This window comes from Cariama cristata, unplaced genomic scaffold, assembly GCF_000690535.1.
Source record: "Cariama cristata isolate BGI_N322 unplaced genomic scaffold, ASM69053v1 scaffold12216, whole genome shotgun sequence".
Classification (NCBI taxonomy): Eukaryota; Metazoa; Chordata; class Aves; order Cariamiformes; family Cariamidae; genus Cariama; species Cariama cristata.
In genome coordinates, this window is record NW_009622741.1 from 35,489 (window position 1) to 36,162 (window position 674).

At 42.4% G+C, this 674-nt stretch overlaps 1 protein-coding gene across 1 annotated transcript in view; it reads left to right on the forward strand.

The window, feature by feature from the left end:
• EGFLAM (EGF-like, fibronectin type III and laminin G domains) overlaps positions 1-674 on the forward strand; it is a gene marked incomplete at its 5' end in the record, with an annotated part of 55,861 nt that overhangs the window by 35,019 nt on the left and 20,168 nt on the right. The window contains one exon of the mRNA XM_009702455.1: positions 357-600. Coding sequence (XP_009700757.1) covers positions 357-600 — 244 coding nt within the window. The remainder of the gene's footprint in view (positions 1-356; positions 601-674) is intronic.

The following is a 674-nucleotide window of genomic DNA, read 5'->3' on the forward strand; positions in this document are numbered from 1 at the left end:
AGAAGTACAAACAAAAAGTAAAATACATACAGCATTATTTTCTGTGCTGCAGAACTTTTAATGCCACCACCAATTGTGTGCATGCTTGCTACTTTGAAAAACACTGTGGTGAATCACTAAAGAAAAGGAGCACAAAGCTTTATAATACAAATACATCCCTGGAAAAGGAAGGGATTAAGGAGGGAAGCAGTGTTGGCTAGGTTAAAAAAACATTTTTAATAGGAAGATGAAATTTTTAGGTTGTTTTTCTTAACATTAGCTTTAAGTACCTAAAAAGGTAACTGGCACTGCTTGGTAGGAGTCAATCCCTTACCTTTGAGCCTCAAGTGACCTGCTTGTGTATTCTGGATTTCCAGCTCTCACCTTGGCCATACCTCAGTTCAACGAGTCTTTAAGGTCATTCGCTAGCACACCCTGGCCCTTGGAACCACAGAATTATCTTTCCTTCATGGAGTTTGAGATGACATTTCGTCCAGATTTAGAGACCGGTGTCCTTTTGTACAGCTACGATACAGACAGCAAGGACTTCCTCTCCATTAACATGGTGGCTGGCTACGTGGAGTTCAGGTTCGACTGTGGCTCAGGAACGGCTGTTATCAGGTAAACAGGGTTGCTTGTGTTTCCTTTCCAACAGTGTCACGGTGTTGATCCAGGAGAGGAGTGGGCTGGAAAGA